Raw genomic sequence first — 26,095 nt, 5'->3', positions numbered from 1 at the left:
GGGCAAGACTACAGCTTCCTACTTCAACTTCCTAATGAGTGCTCTTGGTGAAATGCAGATAGGGAAAGCCCCAAGGAACCCTGGTTTAAGATAAGCTGGCAGCTGGCTTTATTCCAGGGTATGGTCTGAGGTGGGGTTAAGAATTAGCAATTCTGTATTGCTGGTACGGGGTTGTTTGTGCAGAGGAGAGTGAGGTACAACTTGGACTGGACCCCAAATCAACTTCCTTACTAGGGGACATTCACTTAAATGCTGGTAGAAAATGTGTCTGAACCCAACCACAAATTAGGAACTTTTGTTCGTAGAACATGTTCAGCTCTCATTTGCAGCTGACATGTTTTTCTCCTGTGTCATTAGATACCCTGGTCAGCAGGCCATACCCTCCACACCTTTTCCCATGCTGGACAGGTAGCTGTTGTCACTGGACACACTGAATATCATTTGAAGAATACACATTTTTTTCTCATCTCCAAGTACTGTACCATGAACACTTCATTCTATTTTGCCTGCTCTCCTCTGTTTTTTTTTTTTTAAATTTGACGTTTAAACTTTTCTGATATGCCCGGATTGTTCCCAAGCTCCCAGAACTCATCCGTGCAGCTCCATTCCCCCACCAGCTCCCGGGCTCAGCAGGGCTCCGTGTAGAAGCTAGTTGTTATTTACAAGTGTAATTCAGCTGTCACTGTGTCTTTGAACATACGGTGTTGTTGTGGGATTTTTAATTGCCATTTTCATCTATATAATTAAAATTAAATGAAAAAATGGATAGCTTCCAATATCTGAATTAATTTTATGAGTACTGCTTGAGAGGGAAAAGTATGTGTAAATACAATAATTGTTACTTGATTTGCCTTTAGCAGAACTGGAGATTGTACCTGGCGGAAAAGAAAATATAGTAATTATAAATGGGGGGGGGGGGAGATTAGTCTGATATTTCTGTGACTGAGAATCAGAATTAATGACCTGGATGGAAAGTGATAAATAACTCTAGATATGTTTCAAATAGTACACTGGGAATGTGTTACGGTAATTCTCTACAGATCCAGCTTGTCTGGTGCTGGTCTGGATTTTTTTTTTCTTCTCAGAGTTCATTATGGGTGTTTACACATTCCTCAAGAAAGGGCCCTTATCCCAAATCAAAACCTCTGTCATGCTCAGAAACAGGCAGGCATTTCACCTGCCTATTCTGCTCTGTAATAGTGAGCATGTAGCAGAGATAAATGAGACAGTAAAGAGCAGAGTTTGTGTGTGGGTTGTGTTTTTTTTGTTTGTTTTTTAATTCATTGGGCCAGCCAGTGTTTCACTTGCAGACTCATCAAGCGCCTGACAGTCATGTTTATAAAGATGTGGATGGTCACTTTATTTGAAATGACAAATTCTTCGCTCTACATAATGAGGTCAGTGAAGCATCCAGAAAAGAAATGTATAATTTGGTAGCGTGGGTCTGTAAGCACAGCCCTGCCGCGGCTATTTAAGCTTAATGAAGCAGCTACTTTGCTGCAACACATTCTTAGTGAATAGTCTCCTTGGCGTGTTTTTGAAAACGTAAACGTTGCTGGCAATCATGTCCCGGCAATCTCCTTGGAGAGCCTTTGTGCCCTGTTCTCGGAAGAAATATGCCACTTTTACATGTTAATGGTTTTGGAATTAGTCATTTGCTCCATTTTCATTGGAAAGCAAGGTCAGTATTTGATTTCCTGCCTGCCTTCATTTTCTCTGAACATTCAGAATACTCTCAGTCAGTTCACCAGCCATGCAGCGCGCTGTCTGGTTATAACATGCCTGAAAAGCCAAGGAAATGTTCCCTCAAAGAGCATTCCTATTCTCAGAGACTCTTCTTAGAATCCACAGTCTAAAAATCTAACTCAGAGGGGAAATTTCCTGGACAGACCATTATTACTATTTTTTCCCCATTTCCGTCACCAACCAACTTGTATCACCCATTCACTGGTCTCATTAGAGGAGGCCTTGATCCCTGAGCATGAGAATCCTTGAAGAAGGCTAAGGGATAGTTTAGAAATCCTTTTTGAAGCAGATTTGCTTGTGTAAAAGTAAGGTCAGGCTTCTGAATCCTGGACCAGTGTTAGTAAAGTACAGCTTTGATGGAGCAGAAAGACATCTCGCCCTTCCATGGTTCTGCAGTTTCATTCCCCCAAATCTAAGGCATCTGGTGGTTTTCCCTGAACTAGCAGGACACGATTGCTGGTGTCCTCAACTCTGCAGTCCCGGGAGGGTCTGGGGAACACTCCAGACCATTAGTGGCCTATGCCTGGGAAATGTAAAGCAGGACTTGAAATGATGGACTCTATACCACCAGGCATTTCCCAGGAAAACCTAGTAAGTTTTCAAAAAACATTTTTTAATGGATGAATGAATTAAGAAATAAATTAGCTCCTTTTATTTTCTTCGTTGATCAACTCTGGAGGTGGAGGTGTCACAGACCGGACCCTTCCAGGACATATTGGAAGCTGAGAAGCCCGCTTCTTATAATCTCTGGAGTTGGCATTTAGAGTTGCATTTGGAAATACAATCTTGCTCCAGACTGCCAATCCAAGCTTGGGCCTGCTCAGGACACTGCCTGGGCAGCCCATATGACCAGGTTAGTGCCAGCTGGCACACAGCCTTCTCATCCTACATCTAAGAGATTAAAGTTGACTTGGCACTAAAAATATAGTTCTGATAGAAGCGAGCCTGAAAAGGCACTTGAGAGAGGCTTGTGTTTTATTTTCTAGTGTATTTATCACATGCTAGACTAGCTAAGATAATGGTAGCTGCTGTAACAACTACACTAAAGTATCTTAAACCTAATAGCTTTTCATCATGTATCTTTTTTATTTATTTGTTTTTTTGTTAATCCTCACCCAAGGATATTTTTCCATTGACTTTTAGAGAGAGTGGAAGGGAGGGAGAGAGAGAGAAACATTGATGTGAGAGACACATCAATTGGTTGCCTCACACACAAGCCCTGACCTGGGCCAGGGATCAAGCCTGCAACAGAGGTGTGTGCCCTTGGCCAGAATCGAACCTGAGACCCTTTAGCCCAGGGGTGGGCAAACTTTTTGACTCGAGGGCCACAATGGGTTCTTAAACTGGACCGGAGGGCCGGAACAAAAGCATGGATGGAGTGTTTGTGTGAACTAATATAAATTCAAAGTAAACATCATTACATAAAAGGGTATGGTCTTTTTTTTTTTTTTTTAGTTTTATTCATTTCAAATGGGCCGGATCCGGCCCGCGGGCTGTAGTTTGCCCACGGCTGCTTTAGCCCAAGGGCCGACGCTCTATCCACTGAGCAAAACCAGCTAGGGCCATCATATATCTTTACTAAACATTTTCATGGAAGAATGAAACGTGTGCTCAGGAATATGAAAAAGACAGGGCTAAGGAAAAGGAGAAGTGGATATGCAAGGAAGAGACTCCCTTTGTGCTTCCCCTCTAAGACAGATGGAGTGACCCATTGGCAGGGCTCAAGTGTGTTCCAAAAGGTGCAGTGTTGCCCTAACCCCGTGTTCAGCAAACTGCGACTCGCGAGCCACATGCGGCTCTTTGGCCCCTTGAGTGTTGCTCTTCCTAAGCCTTAGGAGTACTCTAAATTAAGTTAATAACAATGTACTTACCTATATAGTTTAAGTTTAAAAAATTTGGCTCTCAAAAGAAATTTCAATTGTTGTACTGTTGATATTTGGCTCTGTTGACTAATGAGTTTGCCAACCACTACCCTAACCAGTGGATAGAGTGTTGGCCCACGGACTGAAGGATCCCAGGTTCTATTCCAGTCAAGGGCATGTACCTTGGTTGCGGGCACCTCCCCAGCAGAGAGTGTGCAGGAAGCAGCTGAATCAATCTTTCTCTCTCATCGATGTTTCTAACTCTCTCCCTCTCCCTTCATCTCTGTAAAAAATCAATAAAATATATTAAAAAAAAAAAAAAGGTGCAGTGTTGTAGGAGTCAACCAGCCATGGGGATCAGAAACAAGATGCATCCAGGCCAGAAGAAGAGCGGAAATTAAGCTTAATGTAGTAATAAAATACAGCTTTCTCTGTGTGGGGCTTGTTGCAATTTACAAAGCACGTTCACAAGTATCATGTTATTTTAGGCCTCAGATGAGTGGCTCAGGAAGTATTAGTAACCTGTTTTCAAATGTGCAAGAAATCTCAGCAAAGTCTGAGAAACAGAGTGATTTACCCTTGAGAGTAGTGAACCAGGGTGCAGGGTTGGTGTCCTACCTTTAAGAACAGAGTTTTTTGCCCAACTGGCATGGGTCAGTGGTTGGGCGTCGACCTATGAGCCAGTAGGTCCTGGTTCGATTCCTATTTAAGGCACATGCCTGGGTTGAGGGTTTGATATCCACTGGGGGGGTGCAGGAGGCAGCCAATCAATGAATCTCTCTCATCACTGATGTTTCTCTCTCTCTCTCTCCCCCTCCCCCTTCCTGTCTGGAATCAATAAAAATTAAAAAACAAAAACAAAAAAACCCAGCCCTAGCCGGTTTGGCTCAGTGGATAGAGCGACAGGCTGCAGATCGAAGGGTCCCAGGTTCGATTCCGATTAAGAGTACATACCTTGATTGCAGGCTTCTCCCCGGCCCAGGCTCTGGTTGGGGTGTGTGCAGGAGGCAATCAATCGATGTGTTTCTCTCACATCAATGTTTCTCTCTGTCTTTCCCTCTCTTCCATTCCCCCTAAAAAAAAAAATCAATGAAAAAGATATCCTCTAGTGAGGATTAACAACAACAAAAAAAGAACAGCACTTTTTTCCATAACTCTGTGACCTTTATGGAGGGTCCAGGGGCTGCTGAGGCAAGAGGGCTGCACGTCCCTTCCCTTCCCTTCCTTTTCCTTCCCTTCCCTTCCCCCTTGACCTCTGGACACATCCTCATAACGCCAGTCATGTTCCCATGGAAATCACTTACAATGGCAGCCTGTTCAGAAATGCAGCAGCGATTATCTGCAGCCTGGTTGGGTTCTTGCTTTTGTAAAACCTGCACTCTGTCCTTTAAAGGGGTCAAGTTTAACAGGCAGTCCTTTTTGTCTTAACAATTGACACACACAAAAAAATACAGAACAAAGAATTGTCTTTAGTGGGGGGAAAAAAACAATTGTCTAACCAGGCTTTCATTTATTTAGCCCTCCCTCCTTTTTTATTGTTTCCCTCTCATCTACCTTTTTCCACTGTGTGCTGCTGAATTTGGCCAGTGCCAAATTATGTTTTATTCTCAGCCTGAGTAAGAAATTATCAAGGTGTAAAGTCTGACCAACAAAGGTCCCATCCTACCAGCACAATTTGAAGTTTCAAGTGTATACAGACACCACTCCCTCCCAGCATGTTTTTGTCCTAAGAAATCCCAGAGAGCAGAATTCTTGGGTAGACAAGAAAGACATTTTCTCACAAGAGCAGCAGTAGTGATAAGAAAGTGGTCAAATGGTGCTTGAAATTTTGCACAAAGATCCGTGAGAGACCAGGCGCTGGGCTACAAACCCACAGCTCAGCTCTTTTTAGCATCCAGGCAATAGCCTGCTGTTTTCCCAGGTGGCTCTGAATGAGACAGGGGAATGCAGGGGCCATTTGTCACTGCCCCAGGTGCAATAGTCATGCCAGTTGGTACATGCAGCCTGCAGGGCCCACTCCTGCCCATGTCTGGATCAAGTCCTCTGGGCTTCCTTTTGATGGAGATTGCGGAGAACATGTCCCCTTCTATGCTCCTCCACCTGAGCCAATGATTAGATTCACTCCTTTGGGGCTGGAACCAATTCAGCCTTCCCGACCATGATCAAAAGTGCCCATGCTCTGTGTGATTCCTTCCACTCCATTTTCAACTCAAGAAACAGGGTGTTTTGTTTTGTTTTTGTGGGGAGGTGGGGGTAGAGGGGTTGAGCAAAAAAGAGAGAGAAAAGACAGCTTTTTTAGAAGTGTGGAGATTCAATATGCCAGTCTTAGAATCTCAAGGTTATACTGGTCAATGGATGTGCTGGTGTGCCCTTCAGTGCGCGCTGGACTGGAGTCTCGCTTCAGCCAGGTCCTAAGTTGGGCTCAGGGTTCTGCAGAGATGCACAAGGAAAGAGTCAGGGCTTGCTTGCAGGAGAAGGCAAAGTAGGGGAGCCTTGTGTTCCTTTTTGCCCAACTCAGTGCCTGGCGCCCACTGTGAATGGAATAAACTGATGAGATAGATAGCTGATAATAGCCCTGATGCCTTTGAGAAGAGAAGTGAACTGAAGTACATCATCCAGAAGTCAAATTACAGATATAAAATAAGATTAAAGGAAACGCTGCTTTCTAGAATTGTTTTAAGGGTATTTCATTGCAAAATGAGGTTATGCATTTAGAACTACTTCCTTTGATGAGGATTTAGTCTAGGTTATAAGTAAATGAACTTGGAGACATTATGCGCCTGAGAGACCTAAGCACTGACAGCCCTGGTCTCATGGTCTCACTCTGTGCATCCCTCCTCCGCCTTCTTCCAATTCCATCCAGTGTAGGAAGGACGCGTTTGGCTCTCTGAGTTGGAATTATGCAAAACCCCAAAATAGATGCTCAAAGTGCACCCAGACATAATGATTCCATGTGGCAAGAAGGTCACTGTGTCTGCTTTTCCTGCCAAGACACCCCTGGCTCTTAATCTATGGCTGCCTTGTGAAGCAAGAGAGCTGTGCCAGGAAGTTACACTCTGTGACTGTGAGGCATCATGAGAATTTAAAATCATGTCAATGGGGTTTTATAAGGGCAAGTCAAGGGAGTAGGATTAGACATAGTTTTAGAAGACGGTCTTTGAACATCCTTTTTTTCTGTGGCCTGAGAGCTACCATAACTCAGTTAAAATAAAATAAAAACCACACTATCTGGCCCCAGCTGCAAATCCACTCCACCCTGCCAATTCTGCCAAAAATTAAAAAGACAGCCACCCAAAAAGTGTACTGCGATTATCTGAGTGGTGAGGTTATGAGTTAGTTTTATTGTTTTCTTGGTGCTTTTCTGTACTTTCCATAGCATATACTTCCTGGTTTTCTGGTGCTAAAAAAAAAAAAAAAGCAACAACTCCTATTTAAAAAGCAAAACTATACTAGCTGATTGTTTAGGTATGTTCCTTGAATGCTCAGTAAGTACCTGGTGGTTGAGAAGCCCACCAGAGTCATGACAATGGCAGCCCTGCCTCTTCCCCCATCTCAGGACTCAGAATAGAGTTGGTGTTCACAGCCCTGTCAAGGTTCCAAAAGGCTCCTGGAGAGGCCAGACCGCAGACCATGAGAGGACTCATGGCAGCCAAGGAGCACAGGAAAGGGCGCGTGCTGAGCCAGACACCTCCGCAACAAGGAAGGGATTCCATTCCCATCCGTTGTCTTTGGTGGTCAGGCCTGCTTGACACGTGCTTGTTGGGAGGGACAGTGTCAGCTCAGTTCATCTGGAAACATTACATTCTCATCCTAAGAATGTCCAGTTGGTGCACATTTTTTTAGAAATTGGGAAGATCCTGTTTTCCAGACTTGTAGGAGTCAAGTAAAGTGTAATAAGTAGAGACATATATCTGGGAGCAAACAACCTTTTCAAGAATTTCAAAAATTCTCTTAGGGTTCGGGGGGGAAGATTCATTTAGACCTGGGGCCTTGACCATTCAGACTGGTTATTGACCATGAACTCCATCTGCCAACCAACCCTGCCTCTGTCTAGGTTGTGTCGGGCTCAGAAACTTGAGGGGAACAGGCTGAGCAGAAATGGACTGAATGGACTGGGAAACTATGTCATCTCACCCTTAGACATAAATAATTCCACATGAGATTTAATATTGAATGTAGTGGGGCTCCTCACTCCAGTGGGCCTCGCTGCCTTGAACTTGAGGTCAAGTTCAAGCCCATGCCACACAGATCAGAAACGGAATTCCTAGCAGCTTGCATGATAGACTATGTGTCAGGGAGCTAAGGCTGTCATTAAGAATGGATTATTATTGTGGGGTTTTGTTTTTGTTTTTGTTTTTGTTTTTTTGGTTAATCCTCACCCGAGGATATTTTTCCATTGATTTTTAGAGTGGAAGGGAGAGGGAGAGACAGAAACATCAATGTGAGAGAGACATATTGATTGGTTGCCTCCTACACGCACCCTGACCAGGGCTGGGGAACCTGTAACTTAGGTATGTGCCCTTGACCGGAATCTAACCCAGTACTCTTCAGTCTGTGGGCTGATGCTCTATCTATCCACTGAGCCAAACTGGCTAGGGCAAGAATGGATTATTTTTAATAGGCAGTAGAGATCTCACTTATCAGTTTCTTCCATACTCTTATGTGTTCCTTTATGACAATGCAGTGTCCATAGATTTTAGGTAGTACATAAATAAACAAAACTCAATACTAGTGTATTTATTGTAATGTCTATTAGGAAAAAATGTAATAAGATCATCCAATTAGTCATTTTATTAATAACTTTACTTAAGAATAAAGAAAATAGGTTAAGTTTTTAAGGGAGGTTAATTTTCAAGACATAAGTAGATAATCCTATATAACAAAACCCTAATATGCAAATCAACCAAACAGAATGACCAGTTGCTGTGATGTGCACTGACCACCAGGGGGCAAGATGCTCAACGCAGGAGCTGGCCCCTGGTGGCCAGTGTGCTCCCACAGGGGCAGTTCACGGCTGGCGAGCACAGCAGCAGTGGCGGGAGCCTCTCCTGCCTCCGCTGCAGGCAGGTGGTAAGGAGCGAGGGGTCCAGGACTGTGAGAGCCCAGACTGTGAAAGGGATGTCTGACTGCCGACAGGGATTGGGCCTAAGCCAGCAGGTGGACATACCCCGAGGGGTCCCGGACTGCGAGAGGGCACAGGCCAGGCTGAGTGACCCCCCCTCCCCTCCAGTGCATGATTTTCATGCACGGGGCCTCTAGTTGTATTATAAGCAAAGATATAGCAAAAGTCAGAATGGTTGTTCATTAATTGAATGATTCATGTTTGGCAAATATTGTCCTACAAGGTGTTAGTTGGCCAGATTTTTTTTAATTTTTTTCTCTTTCTCTCTCTTTTTATTAATCTTAGTATCTCAGAATTAAACTGCATGGGGAATAAATTGCTTCCAAGAATAAAATAGTTGCGATCAGTAATAATGATTCTAGTAATTTTTAGAGAGTGTCAACAAAGACTTATTGCTTCTCTGGTGCAGAGCGGGAGAGCTGCTTATCTTCTCTTCTGATCTGGCTTTGGAGCCATCATTCCCTCCTCTCTCCCAGAGCAGGGATCCTAATGTTTATGTACGCTGACATGCTCGCTGTCTTGTTCAGAGCCACCTCCACTGTTTCTTGTGACTTCTGTGTGTGTGCGCGTGCATATTAAACGGTAACAAGATAATGAGCCACGTCTAGGCTACCCCTGTTATTTATATTAAATAATGACACGATGATGTTGGTAGCCTGTAATTCTCCATTTCCTATTAACCACCCTGCCCAAGTAAACTGTTTTCTGATCTCTCTTAGATGGAAATCCTGTATGAATGCGGAAGCCATTAGCAGAGTAATTGCTGTCTGTTACCATGACAACCAGCCGCTGCAGTCACCTGCCAGAAGTGCTGCCAGACTGCACCAGCTCAACTGTGCCCCTGGTGAAGACTGTGGAGGATTGTGGCAGCCTAGTGAATGGGCAGCCGCAGTATGTCATGCAAGTTTCGGCCAAGGACGGGCAGCTGCTGTCAACAGTAGTACGGACTCTTGCCACCCAGAGGTAGTACCACAATTAACAGTAAAATAAATGAACATGTAATTGATCTGAGGGACTCTTTGTCAGATGGGGAAAAAAAGGGAATGTAATTAGTGCTCAGGTCTTTGTGTCAGGTGAGAGGTGGTAGGGGAGAGGGTGGGGGAGGGGAGACTACACAAATTCTGTTTCTATAGCAATAGGGTATAAGCTAAAATTCACGAATTTCACTTAAAGACACACTTGCAGAGAGCCAGGCAGGGAAGGATCCCTCAAGACAGAGTCCCTTGCTTTACATTTATTTTGACATTACAACAGTAATTACACTCATTGTCTCCAGGCAGTGACAAAGATAACCCTATATTAGAATAGAATGAAGGAGGCACTGATTTCAGGTGACTGAGCCAAAGTAATTGGATTTGTGGGCAAAACCTTTGAAGTGCTACTCCTGGTGTGCATGCCAATCAGCACTGCCTGATAGGAGCTCTTACCAGGACCACTTCCTGGGCATGTCTCTTCTCTGGCACATCCCCCTTGGGGACCTCTTCTATTGCTCCCTCCTTTGCTCCTCATGGGCCCCCCATGATCCTTCATACACACCCTGCCCTATGAAGTTTACTATTGTTAAAACCCCCACACTTGTCTCCCCTGAGTGATGAACCAAAGCAAAGCTAAAGGCTTTCAACAGCCCAGAAGTGGCTTATTCAGGCCAATACTTTGTCCCTGGAGGCCTCTTCTTGTGCTGTTACTGCCCAGTGACAGATTGACAGCTACAGGCTGCCTGGCCAATAAGTACACCCTGGCTTCTCCAGCTTTCTTTCAAAATGGGTAAGTGGGACCTTGACCTATGGATGTAACATGTATATCCGCACTGGACTTGCCTCCTGATATCAGCGCTGACTCTTCTAACCCTGAAATGTGGGTCTGTCACTCACACCTGGACCACATACCTCGGTCTGAGCAATTTAGCCAACCCCTCCAATGTAGATACAGGTCCACAGATCTGAGCATGTGCCTACAGCACTACCACTGGGCCACTGCCATATTTTCTATTGCCTTCAGCCTGGACGTGGTGTCCGCCAGACATGGACTCACACATCCATGCATGTCATAAACATTGTCCATGTACTTTCAATTTGTGCTGCTATGGCAAAGGGAAGTCATGGAGGGGAAGGAAGTCAATATGTATTTTTCTACCTCTTGAGAAGCTTCTACACAATTGTTAGGACTCAGAATACAATGAGGCAGTGAGCATCACTGCTCATCTGTGAACTGAGACAGATAGCTGATGTGTACCTGTCACCCTTGCAGGCATCAAACACTTCGGTTGATTGGGAACAACAGGCTACAGCAGTAAAATGAGACTTGTGAGCCCCAGTGTGTGAATGTGCATGTGTGTGGGGGGGAGGGGGGATTTTTATGTGTTCTCCCATCACGTAGTAATGTAAATGAGAAGTGGCTCATGCAAGTGGCTCAATGTGAATGAAGGAGGCCGTTGATAAAAAAGGGAGAAAAAGTCAACTCTTTAAACTTTATTGTCCTGCCCCTGAGCATGAGTGAGTCTTTTGGGCAAGTGAGGAGGAGGTCCTTTTCTCTTTTAATCCCCTTTCAGCCTTCACTCATTCCCAGGATCATCCCTGGAAAGGCCTGTCGGAAATGGCAGTGTGTCTATGACTGTTTCCATTTGGACCAAAGATGGTGTCAGAGAGTGGTGGCCATGAGCCTGGGTCACTCTCATCTTTGGGGGACAGGAAGAGGCAGGGGAGAGCGGGTAAAGAGCTTGGTCCTCAGGTTGGCACATACAATGATGACATATTTTAAAATCTAATGCCTAATAAAGGTGAGTTTGAGCAATATAAATACATGTCGATCAGAAAGAGATAGTCCTCTTAGTGGATACAGGACACCGTATCCACTGAGAAGTGAGGTCATCTTTACTTGACCCTTCCAATGACTGCTAGTTTATGGTCATTATTTGATTTCCATGACCTGAATTTTTCTACGAGTGAAAACAACACTAGCTCAGCATTTACTATATTCTGGTCCCAATTCTAAGCTTCTCATCTGGATTATCTTTTCTCATCCTCACAATCACCATATGAGGAAGGCACCATTCTCTGTACCCATTTTAGAGATGAGGAAACTGAAGTACAGAGAGATGATGTTACTTGTCCAAAGCTAGCCAGCTGGTAAGTAGCAAGCTGGTGTTCGAGCCCAGGCCACTAGATGCCAGAGCCTGCCACAAGAACCACTATATCAGGTGCCTCCACAAAACATGCAGGGGTGATTTTTTTTCAAATTAAAGGCAGAGCTCTAGACAGAGGCCACCTCGGTAAAAGGTGTCCTCTCATTACTCACTTTCAGCTTAGTGTCCTTAACATCCCAGAGAGCATCCTACGAAAGTCCTGCTACTCAGCTTTGTGCTGTGGCTCAGACCGCCCTTCTGTGTGGCGGTTTTGGGTTGGCAGCCAGTTTACTCCCCTCTTCTCAGCCTCACACCCATTGAAAGCAGAAATGAAAGGAACCTCTGTGTATTCAAGTGTCCTGGCCAGGTTTTAAAAACACAGTTTGTCCAGAAATTACAATTGGTATCATTTCAAAGCAATTTCTGTCCTTAATGGCGAGGGATGGTTTTTATTTTTTAATTGGTGTTTGCCTGGATTACATCTGTACCCAAGACAAAAATAGCATGCTGCTTGTTTTTACTCATTTTTGGCCCTGGGCCACTCCCCATTCCTTTGTATTGGCAAAAGAGATGCTCGAGGACCATGGCACTGGCCCCACTGCCAAGTACAAGTGTAGATCTAGGGTTTGGTTTGGTTTTGTTTTTTGTTAATCCTTACCCATTTCTTTTTAAAGAGAATGGGAGGGAGGGGGAGAAACAGAGAAACATCGATGTGAGAGAGACACATCAATTGGTTGCTTTCCGTACACCCCGGATCGAGCCTGCAACCAAGATATGTGCCCTTGACTAGAATCGAATCCGGAACCCTTCAGTCCTCAGGCCGACGCTCTATCCACTGAGCCAAATCAACTAGGGTTAGATCTGGGGTTTTAAAGCAGTTGTTTTTTCTGAGCAGCTGCCGCTGGGGAAGGGTGAAGGACACAGAGCCAGAGGATCATCCACGTGGCAGTGGTTTCTAGCCCAGTGACCAGTAGGTGCCCCTCCTCTCTTGCAGCCCCTTCAATGACCGGCCGATGTGCAGGATCTGCCACGAGGGCAGCAGCCAAGAGGACTTGCTCTCTCCATGTGAATGTACGGGGACCTTGGGGACAATTCATCGGAGCTGCCTAGAGCACTGGCTGTCATCCTCAAACACCAGCTACTGTGAACTCTGCCACTTCAGGTTTGCAGTCGAGCGCAAACCCAGGCCGTTAGTGGAGGTCAGTAATTGGGGCACGTCCCGAAAACTTAGCTCTAATGAGCAAATGATGTCTGCTTTTATGCCCAGATCACAAACCCTGTGCAGCTTCACTGAAGCACGGAAATAGCTTTGTATGAGAGTGTGTGCGTGCATAGGTGACACAGATGGAGAGAACTCACTAGCTCATTCAGGAGCAGCAGTAAAAGTTGACCTCCCTGAGGTGGAGACAGAAGAAGCAACCAATCAATGGGTGTATTCTGAAAGGTCTTTATGAAAAAGTATTGCTGCATAGTGGTTTGAATAGTTCCGTGACCCATGTAAGTTTCTTCACCTCTTGGAAGTGCTATGAGGATTAAGTGAGTTAATGTTTATAAAGCACTTAGAAGAATACTGGGTATACAAGTGTATGATTTTTTTTTTCAACCTCTCCCAGGAAATTTATACAAGTTTTTTTCAATTAATAACCTAGTATTAGAATCTCTTTTCTTAAAAGGTGGTGTTATCAAGCCAGCAGTTAAAATGGTGGGACATTCTCTTTTATGTTTTAGGAGCCACATGATTCTTCTTTAGACCAAGGGTCTGGTCTTGTATGAGCTGGGGAATTGGAGAATATCATTGGACTAATTTTTCCCTCTCCCGTACCCTCAATTTCTACCAGCCAATTAAAAATTGGATCTTGGCAACAATAAATATTCTAATACATTATGAAAGAGACCCAAGACAATGTGCCTATAATCCAGACATGCTGGTAACCTTCTCCTTCTCTAACAGCTGGCCCAGCACAACTTTGGCATTAAACTAAAGCTGGAAATCAAGAAGCCCTTCTGGAGGACTATTTAAAACAGTGTGTTAGCGCCTTGGCACTCAAGGCTCTGGAGAGCTCTGCATATGTGTTCTCTCGGGTTTGACCTTGAAATTTTAATCAGGACCTTGTAACTGAGGCCTGTTTTAGCTATGGCTTGCTTGCCAAATGGCACAAATTTATTTGACTTGCCCCAATAAACTCTATGCTTTTTTTTAAGACTCTGGATCAAGTGACCTCTTAATTTAGCCATCTTGCTGCTTGACAACCACTCTCAGAAATTCATATTTATAGCATGCCCATCAGGGATTTGGCCCTCTGCCACATTCACTGGGATTTACATGTCAGAACTTCTCTGCAGACGGGGGAATAATAAACAAAGGACATGAAGATTTCTCAAGCCCAATGGCAAAATTTAAAAAGAAGCCTATTTCCCCTCTCTAGAAACTTTTGGGGACTTCCCCAAGTTGATATGGCAGCTTCCCCGGGCAAGCTGGCTCCCCACAGTAAGAAAACCCTGCTTCAGTGGGCTGCATCCAATGGCCTTCTTTACTAGTACCTCCCAGTAAAGAAGACTTTGCTTTTGCTTGGAAAAACCCCAGGGTATTGTGGGTGTTACATAACAAAGGAGTGTGTGTGTGTGTGTGTGTGTGTACACACACATGCACACAACTTAGTTTTCTCATATTACACCCGTGTTGTATCACCCAGGGAACCCACTGACTCCCAGAGAAGGAATCCTATCCACACACAGATGTCTGTTGGGACACAGACTCCAGGGTCTTAGGCAACTGTCATTAAATGAGGAAACAAGGCAAATGACCTTGAGAATGTGTGAGGTGCTCTTCAAGATTTAGGGCTTCGCCTACAAAAACTTCACCCAAACGGTCGCGGGTGGTGAAATTTTCATTGCACAAATGGAATGTGACGTTTTTCAGAGTTAATGATGATTGAACAAGTTGAAAGTGAAAGGCAAACCTTCTCAAGCCGGGGGAGGCTGGCCGTTTGATCATCCCATGGCAAGATGAACTTGCTGTTTGACCACAGGCAATAAAAAGAAGTTGTCTTTGGTTTCTCAGCTGGAGGACAAATGAGAACCAGGTGCAGGGAGATTTTTAAACAGTTGACATTACTAACTGACTTTCCCCCTCACCAAAGAAAGGGTTAATCATAGTGACCATTGCTTCTCAGTATGTTTACCTCCAGATAAACATGAATCTATTAAGTAAATCATCAAAACCTGCCAATTTGTGTGAAGCATTAAAGGTTGTTGCTTTGTTTCTCATTTTCACTCTTTTAATTGCTTTAATCATTACTTTATTTACCAGTCAGGTCTGCCTTCTCATTAAAGCAAGAAAATTCCATAACATTTAATTTTAAAATCGATGTGGTAATAACAGGTCCTGTTGCCAGAGGAAGCAGTTGGAAAAGTCGTTTATAAATTTTATTTGTCAGCACCCAGACGTTAACATTGGTCAGAATTACTTTAACACCTCAGACTCCCACTCTTCAGTAACTCAGTCCTCATTCAACACAGCCCTTTATCCCCCCCTTTTTTTTGTTCTATTTTTTTATTGAATTCATTGGGGTGACATTAATTAATACAATTATATAGGTTTCAGATGTACAATTCTATAGTATATCATCTGTATATTGTATTGTGTGTTCACCACCCCAAGTCAAGCCTCCTTCCATCACCATTTATCCCCCTTCCCCCCTCCTACCTCCCCCACTGATCCTGTCCCTTGATCCTCTTTAACACCACTATTCCAAAGACACTTCTCCTTCACTTCCTTTCCTGAACTCTCTGCAGCCAGCAGTTGGAAGTTCATTTTTAACAGGTTGGGAACCTGGTACCTAAACATGGGCTGCTACATAGTCTTTCCTCTCCCTCCCACAAAAGAGTGAGTTTCTATTCATAATAGCGAATCAATGAGCTGGTTTTTATTGTTATTGTTACTGTTGTTAATCCTCACCCAAGGATATTTTTCCATTGATTTTTAGAGGGAGTAGAAGGGAGGGGAGAGACAGAGAAACAACTATGTGAGAGAGACACATCAATTGGTTGCCTCCCACATGTACCCTGACTGGGGCTGGGGATCAACCAGAACTGAACACAGGACACTTCAGTCCATGGACCAACGCTCTGTCTACTGAGCCAGACCGGCTAGGGCAGTGAGCTGGTTTTTATTAGCATGTCCAAACTGAGCATCACCTCCCCACTTTACCCCTGACCGACTGGGTGGGGTGGCCCAGTTTCTCTGAGCTGAAGTATGAAGGAAGATGAGCTAGGAGCTCTCCCTGATATCCTTGGTCTCTATAAGGCTCTATAAGACTGAAGGTCCAAGGCTATAGGTCTTCTGAGGAAAAAAAAATTCGCTCTGCACTTGAAAGACTACCTTGTATGCCCTGGCCCATGTTGCTCAATGGTTATAGTGCCCTGTGCACCAAAGGGTCTTGGGTTCGATTCCCAGTCAAGGGCACATACCTGGGTTGCAGGCTCAATCCACAGCCCCCAGTCGGGGTGTCGGGGTGTATGTGAAAGGCAACCAATTGTGTCTCTCTCACATCAATGTTCTTTTATCTTTCTCTCCCTCTCTCTCCCCCTCCCTCCCTCCCTTCCACTGTTTCTAAAAGTCAATGAAAAAAACATCCTCGGGTAGGAATTAACAAACAAAAAAAGGATACTTTGTGTGGTATATAATTTATACCTCAAGATGATTGTGTGTACATGTTTGTGTGAGTGTGTGTCTAGTTACCTGCCTACCTACATGGCCAGACTACATCTTTTTAGTCTCTTTTGGTAAATTCATTGCCCTAAATATTTTCTTGTTGTTAAATAAGCCAGTATAACAAGAGCTAGTTTCAACCCAAGAGCTACATCTGGATCATCTGGTTTTCTCTAGACATGGGTAAATGTCCTGTACAGTCCAGCTGATATAAATCTCATAAGGTCTGCATCCAATCAGGTAAAGCTTGGAAGGAAAACATTCAAACTGTACATAGCAAGAAGGAAGAGCAGGTATAACCCATGTGTTTCCTCTCTGCACAGCTGGCACAGCTAGCATGCCTCTCGTGAAGGCTACATATTTTCTGTTGGTGATGTGTCAATTTGTGAGATGAATTATCCCCAAGAATAATGACCTGGTAGAAGGCAGTCAACAGACATCCACCAACCATAAAAGGATTCCCTGAATGACCAGCCTGGGCGGTTTTATAGTCTCTTTCCTGCTCATTTTCAGTTTTCCTCATTTCTCTGAGTTGAACTCTGATACCGTTCCTTTATAAGGGTAAAATAGAGCAAACCAATAAAAATACCATGGCTTGTTTCCCAAAGTCGTGTGCCTTGACTCCAGCCTGCGGCCGTGATTGCACATCTGACTGAGCAGGTTGCCAAGGAAGTCCATCTTCCTATGTGCAAATAGCGTGCTTGCAACATCAGTTTCTGGCGATGGGAGTAACTGCTTTTCCTAAGACGTGTATCAGTAACACCCAGCCTTGCCCGGCAAACGCTTGAAGTCATAGATCAGCTCCACAAGGTCGTGATTAAAATGAAACAGCCAGGAAGTGGTGGAAATCTGGAGGAAAGGCTTCCCAGGACCTGTCCTTCCTCCAATCAGGGAGACGCGGTGATTGTTCACAGGCGGAGTGATTAGGTTTTCGTATTTCTGTTTCCTTGACGCAAACCCCGCTGACTGATAAGAATTGTATGAACAATTTAAAAGCTGTTCCCTGTGAATCAGAGGTTTAGCTGAATTGAAAGGGAGTGTTTTCACACACATCAGTTACTCAGAATAATGGGATGTAAAGCTAGGGAGATGAGGATGGAGGATTTTTTTCAAACGCTTTATTTATGATTATTTTTGTAAGTCACGGGAGGAAGCTGGTCCTAAAGCGTGCCCTGGATTCAGTGTAATCTCCAGCAACACAGCAGGGAGTAGAGTTGAACTGCTGTGGAGAAGTCACTTTGTGCCTTGGCACTTGCTAGTTAATACATTTAAGACTTCACTTAAACCTTCCTAATATGTACATATCAGACTCAGGTGGCGACATTGCTCGACTCTTATTGTAATGGGTTTTGTGGGGTTTTTTTAGTTAATATATTCATTTAAGTAAAAATGTGAGCTTGTGGTTTCAGAGTATTTCTTTTCTTCAGCAAGCCCTCGTACCATTGGGGTAATTAGGAAATGACAGTATAGGGGGTGTAAACTGATTCAAGGTGATTCCCAGGCATGAGGACCACCTATTCCATTCCTTGAAGGAAGGCGGGCAAGTTCCCCTCTTCACAGCATGTGACAGGCAACCAAGAAGCACTTGCTCATTATATAAATGGATGGAGAACCTCCCCTCCCCCAGTTGCAAGCCATAGATCGTATTCTTGGCCTATGGTTGTAAATCAAAGAAACCGACCCCTTGCCCTTACAGTTTAAGACAGACTCCGTTGGACAAGGGCTTCTACATAATACAAACTAGCAACACTGCTTTGAGCAGCACAGCAGTGTGGTGATTCTGACAGTCCTTTCTCCCACGTAGTCATCAGTCTTCCCTCCAGTTGTAAGGAAAGGCAGGTGGCAGGAGCCCCTCACAGGGCAGCGCCTGGCAGGCCTGAGAGAAGTGTGGTGGGGGTGGGGCGATCCAGCCAAATCAGAAAGATTCAGGCCCAGCTAGTATTTGTCAAGCTTTCGGGAACATAAGCACTGTGCAGGCAAACACTTCACCACAGTCGGGGGGCAGAGGGGCGGGGGTTTAGGGGCATCCTATTACCCATTTGGTAGATGAAGAAACAAGTTTACAGTGGTGATGTTACGTCAAAATGCCTCAGTGAGAAAGTAAGAGGGTCTCTTGGTCCTGCATTCAGGCCTCTCTGTCCACTCCATGCTGTGTTCTGGAGGGATGAAATGAAAGACAAGGCCACACCCAGTGTCTGTGAAATGGAACGTGGGAGGGACTTAGTTGAGTCCACAAGGAGTTCCCACTTCCCGTTCTCGTGTCCACCACAGACTGAGCTCCCGGGCGGGCTGGCACAGGTTCTTCCTGCTCTGCCACCAGGTTTAGTAGGCCCCTCCTTTCCAGCTCCAAGTACCTGGATCTCCTACCCGATCCAGGTGAGGCTAAGGCCTCACAAAGCAGAAAAAGGCGCTGTAGCATGAAGGACAAAGGATATGCCAAGTACCGGAAGGGAGTGTGTGAGGGACTTTGTGTCTATTGTATGGGCAACAGAACAAAGGTCCTCCCACTGAGTGAAACCTTTGCCAGTGACTTTCCCAAGCAGGGCTAACGTCATGACTGGGCTGCTGGTCTAGAACTGCAATACAGACAGACACCCTGGGATAGCCACAGGGAGCCTGGTTCCATCCTGGCCCCATGACCTGCACTGAGAACCTGGACAAGGTATTTCTCTTCTCTTTGCATCAGCTTCCTCACCATTGAATAAAGCAAACCTCACAAACTGGTGACTTCATTCATGCACACAGGTGTGCTCTCTTGAAATTTTTTTTTTTTTTTTTTAAGAATTTGAATGCCTTTAAGTGGGTCTTGCACTCTCCCGTTTCCCCGGGCCTTGTCTTTTGCCTACATCCACCCAGCCCTCTTCAACCTCTTGTGTTACCCATGTACTGTTTACAGCTGAGATTCCAGAGTTAGGTGTTTCTCCCACCTTTAAAAGAGTTCTCTAATGCTATGTACATTGCCTGCTGTCAGCATATCTTTCTCTCAGGGTAGTAAAGACTGAACTTTGTGATCTCTCCTGTTGTCCCCACATTATAAGTGAGCTGAAATGACTGGTTCACAATTACAAGGTAAAGGAACTGCTAAGAGATAGCATCCTAGCATGGACAGTGGTAAGAATAACAATTCAAATATCTTGCACTTGCCTATATGCCCTAGTCCTGGCCCAGCACTTCCTTGACCCCTGGTAAGGTCAAGTAAAATGCTATAAATGCTATATTTATTTTCCTCTTGCCATACACCAGCCTCCCAGTGGACTGTGTCACCATCCTTTGTGCCAGCTGTTGAGATGACATGCCTGATGACCGACGTCCAGCAATCCTTGATCCTGCAGTTGTTCAGGCTTGAATGTTTCTCTTGGCCTTGATAGCTAATTTGGCAGTTGCTTCCTTACTTAAAGCTTAGTTACAAAGAAGCTGTTTTAAGGTACCTATTAAATTCACAGCTTGCTTCATTAAAAATCACTTCATTAAAAAAGCCAGCCAACCAAAGTGTTCACATGGCCATGCCAGATGGAAGTGAGCTCACGGCTTGGTGCCTATGTCTTTAGCCCATCCATGGCTGGTGAAGGATTAATTTGGAAGGAAAATCCAGTCCCATGCATAAAAGAAATTACATGACTATATCTATTATTTTACTTTATTATTATTATTATTATTATTATTATTATTATTATTATTATTTTGAGAGAGAGAGGAAGGAAGAGGGAGAGAAAGAGAAACATCAATGTGAAAGGAAAACATCCATCCACTGCCCCCTGCATGCCCCCTACCAGGGATCAGGCCTGAAACCCAGGCATGTGCCCTGACCAGGAATAAAACCATCAATCTTTCCGTGCATGGAACTACACCCAACCAACTGAGCCACACCAGCCAGGGCCACACAACTTTTTTTATTTTAATTATTCTGTTTTTAAAAATACAGAGGAGGATAAAGAATAAGATAGCAATCAGGTGTGTACCTACTACCTAGAATTAACAAATGTTAGCACTCCAGGGAGAAAATGTAGTCTTCACTAATTTATCCTCAGGTAGTCTCAAATATAGGAGAAAATCCAGCCAGGTTTTCCTTAAGCACATCTGGGCCAAGCACAAGAGAAAGTAAACAAAATGCGAATAAAATCTTGAAAGATTTTGGACCTTTGAGCTAATTCCAAATGTAGGAACAAATAGTACAGCTAGTGTTGGACGCCAAGAGTTCCACTGCTTTGAAAAGAAGACAATTAGAAATTATTAGATAGGAGGTCAGGGTGTCTTTGTAAAGGGGAGCTGATAGAGGAGCAGTGAAGTGTCACTGAATGACTACAGTTGCAAACCATCTTTCTCCTAAGTCTTGCTGAAATCACAAAGCACAATTAGCTCCCAGGAACGGCCCTGGGTAGGTATGAGGCACCAGGATGAACTGGAGAGAGACATAAATTGCAGACGCCTCACCCTGGTGCAGATTTCCAATGCAGAGTTATAGAATATGCGTAAACCTCCCCGCCGAGGGCTCCTGCCAGCCATCCTCTTGCCTCTTCAATTTTGTGTCCACAACTGACACTTAACTCCAAAGAAAGAATACACGTTTTTTAAACAAATAATGGTGTGAAATATTGTGAGCAATACATGATTATGGTTAAATGCTGCCTAATGGACAAATGTATTAGAATGAGTGAAGTGGAGGAGTCACTTCAGTGAGGCAGTGGGAGATCTTTGGTCCTTTATTCACTGAATAACACCCTACTGTGCCCGTTGGTGCTACGAATTTCATTTTCTAGAAAAGGCACAGAGCTGGACACAACACTTCCATCCACTGGCATTAATTTCTGTTTGAGTCCATTTGCTTTTATCCTTAAGATGCTCACACCCCAATGTTTTTCCTTCTTAAGTTACTTACCGTTTTATGGGCAAAGGGAAAATATTACGTGCCATACCCCAAATGGAGCCATCTTAGTTCAGTGTCTTGGGTATCCCTGCAACAAGTATTATTCCATTTTGTAGATAAGGAAGGTGAGACTCCGAGATGTTAAGTCATTCTTGAAAGATCTTAAAAAATCCCAGCCACAGGGCTAGTAAGTGGAGGAAGCAGAAGAAAGAAGGTCTCTGGCTCCAAAGTACTTTCTGTCACTTGCTCGTTGACATGCACACGTGCAGCACGCACAGATTTGAGAACTTCTTTACCAGCCTCTTTAAGGGACTAGATATAACTCAGAAAGGGGAGAATGAAGAAAATGTGGATTAAAGCCCTGATTTCCTCTTGATGCTGAATTCCTCTCTTAACTCCAGCGCTGTCAGCAGGGAGGGAGGAATGAAGAGTGGAGCACAGAGGATTTTTTAGGGCAGTGAACCTATTCTGCACAATACTATTATGGTCTTTATACATTTATCCAAACCTATAGAATGTACAATCCCATAGTGAACTCTAATGTAAACGATGGACTTGGGGGGATAATGCTGTGTCTATGTAGGTTCATCCATTGTAGCAAGTGTGCCACTAGCTGAGGGATGTTGGAATGGAAGAGGATATGCATGTGGCAAGGCAGGAGATATATGGGAACTCTGTACTTTCCACTGAATTTTGCTATGAACTTCAAACTGCTCTAAAAATAAAGTCTATTAAAAACAAAACCGTGAGCTGTGCCAGATTGTGTGCTGGGACAGTGGAATGGCATTACTTCTCTGTGCCTCTTTATACCCTAGTCCAGCTGGGAAACGAAGCTCTCAGGTATATCATCCTATTTGGAAGCCAGAAAAGTCATTCTCGGTTTCCAAGGGACTTTATAGACCCTTTCTTATTTTTCTTTTTTTTTTCATTTCATCCAGTTACTCTTTCTCTGCATTTGAGCTTTCATTTTTCTGGGTTATTGTGCCACCAATTTCTTCTGAGATTACTCCTAAGGGAGAGATGTTATTTAAAAGCCTGTTGAACTCAATATTGTTTAAGAGCCCTTTCTCTCCTTTTACAAATGGTTATGAAGGTTCATCACTCATCCTATGCTTACACCATTTTTGGTAGGTAAATTTCTTTCAAGACTGTCATCTAAGTAATTCAGATAAAACCTGGTTTTACAACTCATGAAGGAAAACACTAGTTTTCCTCTTGAATTATTTGTATAAGTGCCTCAATTATTTGCTGCACCTTTTATGACAGGTGCAGCAGACTTGGGAAAAGATAAGAAAAAACTGTCAGGTATTTTGGCTTTGCTTTTCTCCTCCATATTTGCTGCATGTGTGTTTCTATGCCATGCCTCATCACTGCCTGCCTTCATTCTTGAAAAGATAGGGACCCTGGAGGTGGTCTGGGGTAAAGCCATTTCTGTGCAATCCATTATTACAGAGTTAGAGGAGTAGATTTGCACGCTGATGGATATATGAGAGGGAAGTTATGTTTGCCCTTGTACAAATGAAAGAGGAAAACCTGCTTTGAAGCTCTTAGTTTAGAATGCTGAAAACTGGGTTTGACTCAGAGGTATGCCACTTTTGAAAATGTGTAGATTTGTTTGTGAAGATTGAGGTCAGATGAAAAGAAGAAAACGAAATCTTTTCTGCACATTATTTCATCACTGCTTCACCTCCAGTGATGCTATTAGAAGCAGAAAGTTGGAATAAATTGTCAGGTTCAAGATCTGTTAAGGCTCCAAGGGAAATAACTAATATAGTACATAGGAAATGCTGGCAAGCAGGAGCAGCAGGAAGTTGTAAAACAGAATCTACAGGCCTTTAAGGACATTATATCTGGGAAGAATCAGTAAAAGCAAAAATTGGGAGACGAAAGGAAAACCGTCACTATCCTAGAAAATAATGCAACGCCTCCTGCTTCCAAAGGCCTGCTCATTGCATTAACGCTGGGAGATGATGGGAAAAGGATGCGAGATGGAAGTAATAAAATGGCTCTAATATTTTTCTAAACGCTGGCTTCATCTGCTTAAAATCTATGGCTTGAACGTTGAAACCCAGAAGTCATTCATTCATCAAAATATACATGTTTTCAGCTGTTAATAAGAGGTACCTAACAGATATATATATCTGAAAAGTAACCCTATGAGATAAAGATGTGGCAAGACAAAAGGAAATATCTAAAAACCAGAATTCATGCAAGATAGAGGAATTTTTCAGGGAAATCTACAGGACACTTCAATTTATTTTTACCAGGGGGGATTTTCCAGTCTTTTATTTTTTAAACAGCTTTATTGAGATAATTTATATATCATATAGTTCACCCATTTTAAGTGCACATTAAGTGACACTTAGCATATTCACAGTCTTATGTGACCATCAACACAGTCCATTTTAGAACATTTTCATCATCCTAGACTCTAGAGTGAAGCCTCACACAATTCGGCCTTTACTCTACAATCCTCCCATCCCTAGGCACCCCCTGCTCTATTTGATATCGTGTTGGATTTGCCTGTTCTGAACATTTCCTACAAACGGAATCCCACAGTATGCAGTCCTATGTGACTGGCTTCCCTCATGTACCATAATGTTTGCAAGGTCTAGTCTCAGGTTTATAGAAAATGTGTCTTAACCTTCCTTGCCATAGTTTTATTTATTTTATATTCCTTCTCATCATCCTATTTACCTTAATATATTGCTACTAGTAGTTATCCTTTGCTGAGTCCTTACGCCAGGCCGCTGCTGTAGGCACGTGACTGTTCTGCTATTTGTATGCATCACCCTCTCCATTGTAGACATGAAGAAACCAATGGTTTTCCCCCTCTTAAAGTCCTGCCTTCTCCCTGTCACAGTTTATGTGATGAAACCCTGTTCTTATTTTTACTCTTTTATTGTATGGAAATCATTTGTACATTGATTTTTTTTTTTTAATTTGGTTGCCTTCTTGATTCTGCTGCCCTACAAAATACCATATACACAGATTTTCTTTTTGCCATAGAGTTGAATGTATTAAGTGTTTAGAATTCCATTCTTACATTTAAAGGCCAACTGGATTGCCCAGAAATTTAGGTGAATTTGTTTTGTTCTTAATCTTTTCCACATTGAAGATGTAAGTAGGTCATCTGAAAGCATCAGGTTTGGTTACAACCACATAATGCATGTCTTTCTAAAGTTAAGTATTGGTGTTACACAAATGGTTCTTATTTCAGAAGCAAAGATGACAGGTGGAAGGAAAGAAGGGAGAGTTCTGTAAACGGCTGAGACCTTATAACAAAGACAGAGTAGATGCCAAGGACACCAGCTAGGGACTAACTACTATCTGAGCACTCTGAGCTGCGTAGGCCAGGACTCCCCTCAGCCCTCCAGCACGCTGGCGAGGGCCTCTTTTCTTTACCGCTCTAGCTGCTGGCTGACCCTGAATTTCTCCCAATAAAATGAGTGGGACTCGAGTGCTAATGAATTTAATTTGCCCACACATGGGTGTTCCAATTCAAAAGCTATTGCCTAGCTCCCAGCCCTGGGTAAATGCTGAACACTGTATGTGGGAACAATGAACTTTGTCTCAACAATGAGACCCTACTGCCCATATTATTAAATTCATCAAATCTCAGAAAGTTGGACTAGACCAAGGAGTGTCTTAGGACATTTTACATAAATGCTCTGGAACAGTGCTTCTTCCCCTCAGAAATGCTTGAGAACCTGAGAAAAGCTTGAACTCATTATAATGAATATAAACCACTATATTGAACTATACTCATCAAACCTGCTAAGAAACTAAAACTTAATTATTCCAGCTGCTAAAAGAAAGCATAAGTATATAATGTGATGGAGTTGCTAGATGTCTCTACAATGGCAATCATACAGTATTAAATGTATAAAATTAACATTGTACACCTTAAATTTACACAATGTTATATGTCAAATATATCCATTAAAAAACAACAACATATCATTGAAAGAAAAAAAAAAAGGCTTGAACTCTCTCCCCTGAAATGCACAGACATCCAGTTTCAAAGGGGTCACAGGTTTTCTGAAGCCCTACAGCCTAGGTCAGGGACCCCTGATCTAGGAAAATAGTTACATAAATTACAAAGTACGTAGATTTTCCAAAAATGTCTCCTGCACCCTTAACGTGTTTTAAGCATGAAAAGTAAGGGAAGCTTTTCAACACTTCACTGCAAATTCCCTCCTCTGTAAGGAGGCCATACTATAATTCTGTGGGTGCCACCACCGTGGATATAATTTGCTAGTCTTAAATGGAGAGCTAGTGATTCAGACTGCACATACGCAGGACTGGGCTAGTTATTAACTTGGGCTTTTCCATGGTTGGCTTGATTCTGCCTTGGGGACACATCGGGGGCACATGTCTCAGGATCATTGAAGCTAAAATGTATGTATGTCTCCCAGATGGAGCAGAGCTTTCCCACAGGCAGGAGCTGTGTTCATCCAGCCACTCTCCTGCTTACCCTTGTATAAATCCAGCCCTTGATACCATGGCCCATGTCATTTGAGCTGTTGCTCCTACCCCTTAAGAATGTCTTCCCTGAAGACAGCTTCATGAGATTTGTAGCAAAATGGCCTACAAATACTGAACATACTCAAGAGAATAACTCCAGCAAAATATAAAATGGTGCCCTCCTCTCTTATTACACTACTAG

The 26,095-nt window shown here is 43.5% G+C and overlaps 1 protein-coding gene across 5 annotated transcripts in view; it reads left to right on the top strand.

Moving 5' to 3' along the window:
* The window catches only part of MARCHF3 (membrane associated ring-CH-type finger 3), a 138,000-nt gene that overhangs the window by 93,109 nt on the left and 18,796 nt on the right, over positions 1-26,095 (top strand). For 3 of the 5 annotated variants that reach the window (XM_036310849.1, XM_036310848.1, XM_036310852.1), the window contains 2 exons: positions 9,450-9,693; positions 12,846-13,050. In XM_036310849.1, the coding sequence (XP_036166742.1) occupies positions 9,506-9,693; positions 12,846-13,050 (393 nt within the window). In that variant the 5' untranslated portion in view covers positions 9,450-9,505. Of the gene's footprint in view, positions 1-1,335; positions 1,398-2,576; positions 2,600-9,449; positions 9,694-12,845; positions 13,051-26,095 lie in introns of those variants that run through there. The other 2 variants (XM_036310850.1, XM_036310851.1) reach the window with 2 other exon arrangements.

Source organism: Myotis myotis, unplaced genomic scaffold (assembly GCF_014108235.1).
Source record: "Myotis myotis isolate mMyoMyo1 unplaced genomic scaffold, mMyoMyo1.p scaffold_m19_p_5, whole genome shotgun sequence".
Lineage (NCBI taxonomy): Eukaryota > Metazoa > Chordata > Mammalia > Chiroptera > Vespertilionidae > Myotis > Myotis myotis.
The sequence above is the reverse complement of the archived record's forward strand: the minus strand, read 5'-3'. Positions and strand labels throughout refer to the sequence as shown.